At 34.6% G+C, this 3,436-nt stretch overlaps 1 protein-coding gene across 1 annotated transcript in view; it reads left to right on the top strand.

Moving 5' to 3' along the window:
- The first annotated feature begins 359 nt into the window (after positions 1 to 359).
- The window catches only part of LOC106466785, a 14,946-nt gene continuing 11,869 nt past the window's right edge, over positions 360 to 3,436 (top strand). The window contains exons 1-2 of the mRNA XM_013927088.2: positions 360 to 800; positions 2,567 to 2,617. Of these exons, the coding sequence (XP_013782542.1) occupies positions 488 to 800; positions 2,567 to 2,617 (364 nt within the window). The 5' untranslated portion in view covers positions 360 to 487. The remainder of the gene's footprint in view (positions 801 to 2,566; positions 2,618 to 3,436) is intronic.

The following is a 3,436-nucleotide window of genomic DNA, read 5'->3' as shown; positions in this document are numbered from 1 at the left end:
CAAAGCTGGACACAAAAACGAAAAAGCTATTTACTTATTTAGTCGGGATGAGAGACGAAAACCTATTTCTCAAGAAATGTCGAAGAGCTTTTGTGAAAGTTCCGTACTTCACGCTACGTTTGAGCGTCTTTTAGAGGATTGTGGTGCTTTGCGAACTTCAGAAAAAGAAATTTTTATAGATGAAAACATTAACTCTGGAACTCAGGTATATCCTGAAAGTCGATGTACTATGGTTGGTGGTACAAAAAACAAAGAACTTACAGATGAATGTTCTACAAAAGAGTTTAAAAGTTGTAATAATGATGATGATCTGAAAGGCAAGGATCTGGAGAAGAAGCACCTCAAAAGCTACAGATCTTTACCCAGTTTGTTGCTATCTGCAGACTGCAGTCACAGTGAAGACAAACTACCAGCCGAACCACGGGCTGTTGCTAAAGCACCTGAGAATCATTCCGTAACGCAAGAGGGAGCCAGTGGAAGGAGCAATATGGAGGGAGATTCTTCACATTCAACCACTACAGGCACTCTTTCCAGCAGAACATCTCCCATAGGTTGGGAAAAGACTCCTCCTATGGATGTATTGGAGAATGTCGACAAAGAAGAATCTATGGATGATGACCACAGTAGTGAATTTTCCACATGCTCGGAAACTGATTCCAAACTTCTGGAAGAGGTGAAAAGACAAGGAATGGGTCTGCCCCCTACCGGAAGAATAAGACGACAGAAATCTGGTGTATTATCTATAACGTCTCCTACAAAACCCCTGAAGTACAAAGCTAAGGATGTGCTGAGTGGAAAAGGTACTTATAAATAAATTTTATTTATTTTATACATTTCAGTGTACTAGCAATTTAGTACTTACAACAACATAAATATTACTATATGTCAGGTATATATATATATATATAATATAATTTATTGTTAGATTTTGTGGATATTAATTCATTTTGTAATATTTACTTAAACTGAGAATTTAAAAAGAAAAATTAGGTGGTTATAGACATTGCATGGTCACCATCAGTGGCCAGCCTTTAAATTTTGGAGCTTGGAGCAAGAAGAATATTGTTAGGATCTCCTTACCCTAGCCCACACGTAATACATCACTGACGATACACATATATATGTAGTCTGATAATTTTGATTTTACTGTATCTCTGATAATCTCAAATAATCTTCGTATAAGATCATTTACATGGTTACATGTAATAAAGTTGTATTCTTAATTTTATGAACGCTAACTGAACTTACTTGACAAATCTGTGTGTTTGTTCTAATCATTCTTCAAGAAGTTTTATCCCCCCCCCCAGTGGTTCAGCGATAAGTCTATAGGTTTATAACGCTCAAAACCGGGTTTCGATACCCATGGTTGGCACAGCACAGATAGCCCATTTAGTGGCTTTGTGCTTAACAACAAACAAAAACAAATGCTATTCTTTTCAAACTATGTTTCGTATACATTTAGTATAGTAAGTATTATACATTCGAAATTAATATCTTGATAAAAAAAAACTATATATGTAACTATCGTTTTTCGATAGTTCTGAAACGTATTTTTGTTCGGTAGCCATAGCTTATTCATATTTCTTTGTCATTGAAAAGAAAACATTAGCTCGTTTACAAAGTATTATGTTTTAATTGTATTGAGATTGAATATTCGTGAAATATGTTGAACAATATGCTAACGGAGGCATCAAACTGAAAGCTGTAAATCCCAACACTGTTTTCAAGGTCGTTAACCATATTGAAGTGTTACTTCCCCATGAAGAAGTATGCCGTTAACCATGCTGAAGTTTTACTTCTCCTTCAGAAAGTATGTCGTTAAAGATACGGAAGTATTACTTCCCCTTGAGGAAGTATGTCGTTAAAGATACTGAAGTATTACTTCCCCTTGAGGAAGTATGTCGTTAACCATACTGAAGTATTACTCCCCCTTCAGAAAGTATGTCGTTAATTAACCATATTGAATCAAAGTTGGCCCTTTAAGGCAAGTATTGGATTCCTTTAGTGAATTAAAAAATGTCAGCGTTCATGAAGCCGGCTGAGATGCAACAGACATAGTAGTGTTGAAGGCGCTATTTATATTATCAATTGTATGCACAACAACTGTCACGATGTGAACTAAATTAAGTGATTTGTAGTTATTACGAATTTGATTTAAGTCATTTACGAATAAGAATGGGTAAGGATTATTAACATAATATTACTTACCTACATACAATAACCCCAAAAACATTAACCTGGGCTGAGACAAGAGTCTCATAAATAAACTTTCTTTATATATATACGTTTTTGTAAGTGCACAGGGGAATATAAAATTATTAAAAATATTAACCTGGGCTGAGACAAGAGTCTTATAAATAAACTTTCATTTATATATATACGTTTTTGTAAGCGCACAGGGGAATATAAAATTATTAAAAACATTAACCTGGGCTGAGACAAGAGTCTTATAAATAAACTTTCATTTATATATATATACGTTTTTGTAAGCGCACAGGGGAATATAAAATTATTATCATGTCTTCTATGGTAAATATGTACATGTAATTAATGATGTATATTGCAGCAAAAATGAAGCTTTCAATTTACAAGAACTGTGGCCTTGTTACAGTACATGGTAAGTAGAAATTCCACATAAAAGTGTTGATATACTATTGTTTAGATCAAGTTTTTACATGTATATTTTTCCCAACTTCTGACTGATATTACTTTATTTATGTCATTATATCACTTTTGTTTTGACAAATAAAACTCTTAAGAGAGAGAGAAGATGGAATGATATTGTATTTTTCTGCAATTCAGCATAAGGCTATATCAATTATTGATTATCGAATGTACCAGACGTCATGAGAGTGATTTTATCAGTATAAATCAATATACAAAAGTACGACAGCCAAATTAAAAAAATAATAATGAAAACTAAAACGTCGAAAAAAATATGCAATTTAGACATACAGTAGTAGTTTCTTTATTGCAAAATCAAAATATAATAATCATTTATACCCAATGTTTCAATAAAATATCTAATTGGAATGCATAATGAAATAGCAAATTTGGAATATAACAGAATATTCCATCTCTATACAATATTATGTACTTAAGGTTTTTCTAAGAAGTTTGTTTGTTTGTAATTAAGCACAAAGCTACACAATGGGCTATCTGTGCTCTGCCCACCACGGGTATCGAAACCCAGATTCTAGCGTTGTAAGTCCGCAGACATACCGCTGTACCACTGGGGGGCTTTTTAAGAATATGCTTACTCCTAAATCGGCCCGGCATGGCCAGGTGGTTAAGGCACTCGACTCGCAATCAGAGGGTTGCGGGTTCGAATCCCTGTCGCACCAAACATGCTCGCCCTTTCAGCCGTGGGGGCGTTATAATGTGACGGTCAATCCCACTATTCGTTGGTAAAAGAGTAGCCCAAGAGTTGGCGGTG

Source organism: Limulus polyphemus, unplaced genomic scaffold (genome assembly GCF_000517525.1).
Source record: "Limulus polyphemus unplaced genomic scaffold, Limulus_polyphemus-2.1.2 Scaffold2379, whole genome shotgun sequence".
In the NCBI taxonomy this organism is placed as follows: domain Eukaryota; kingdom Metazoa; phylum Arthropoda; class Merostomata; order Xiphosura; family Limulidae; genus Limulus; species Limulus polyphemus.
This window is presented reverse-complemented; position numbering and strand designations above follow the sequence as displayed.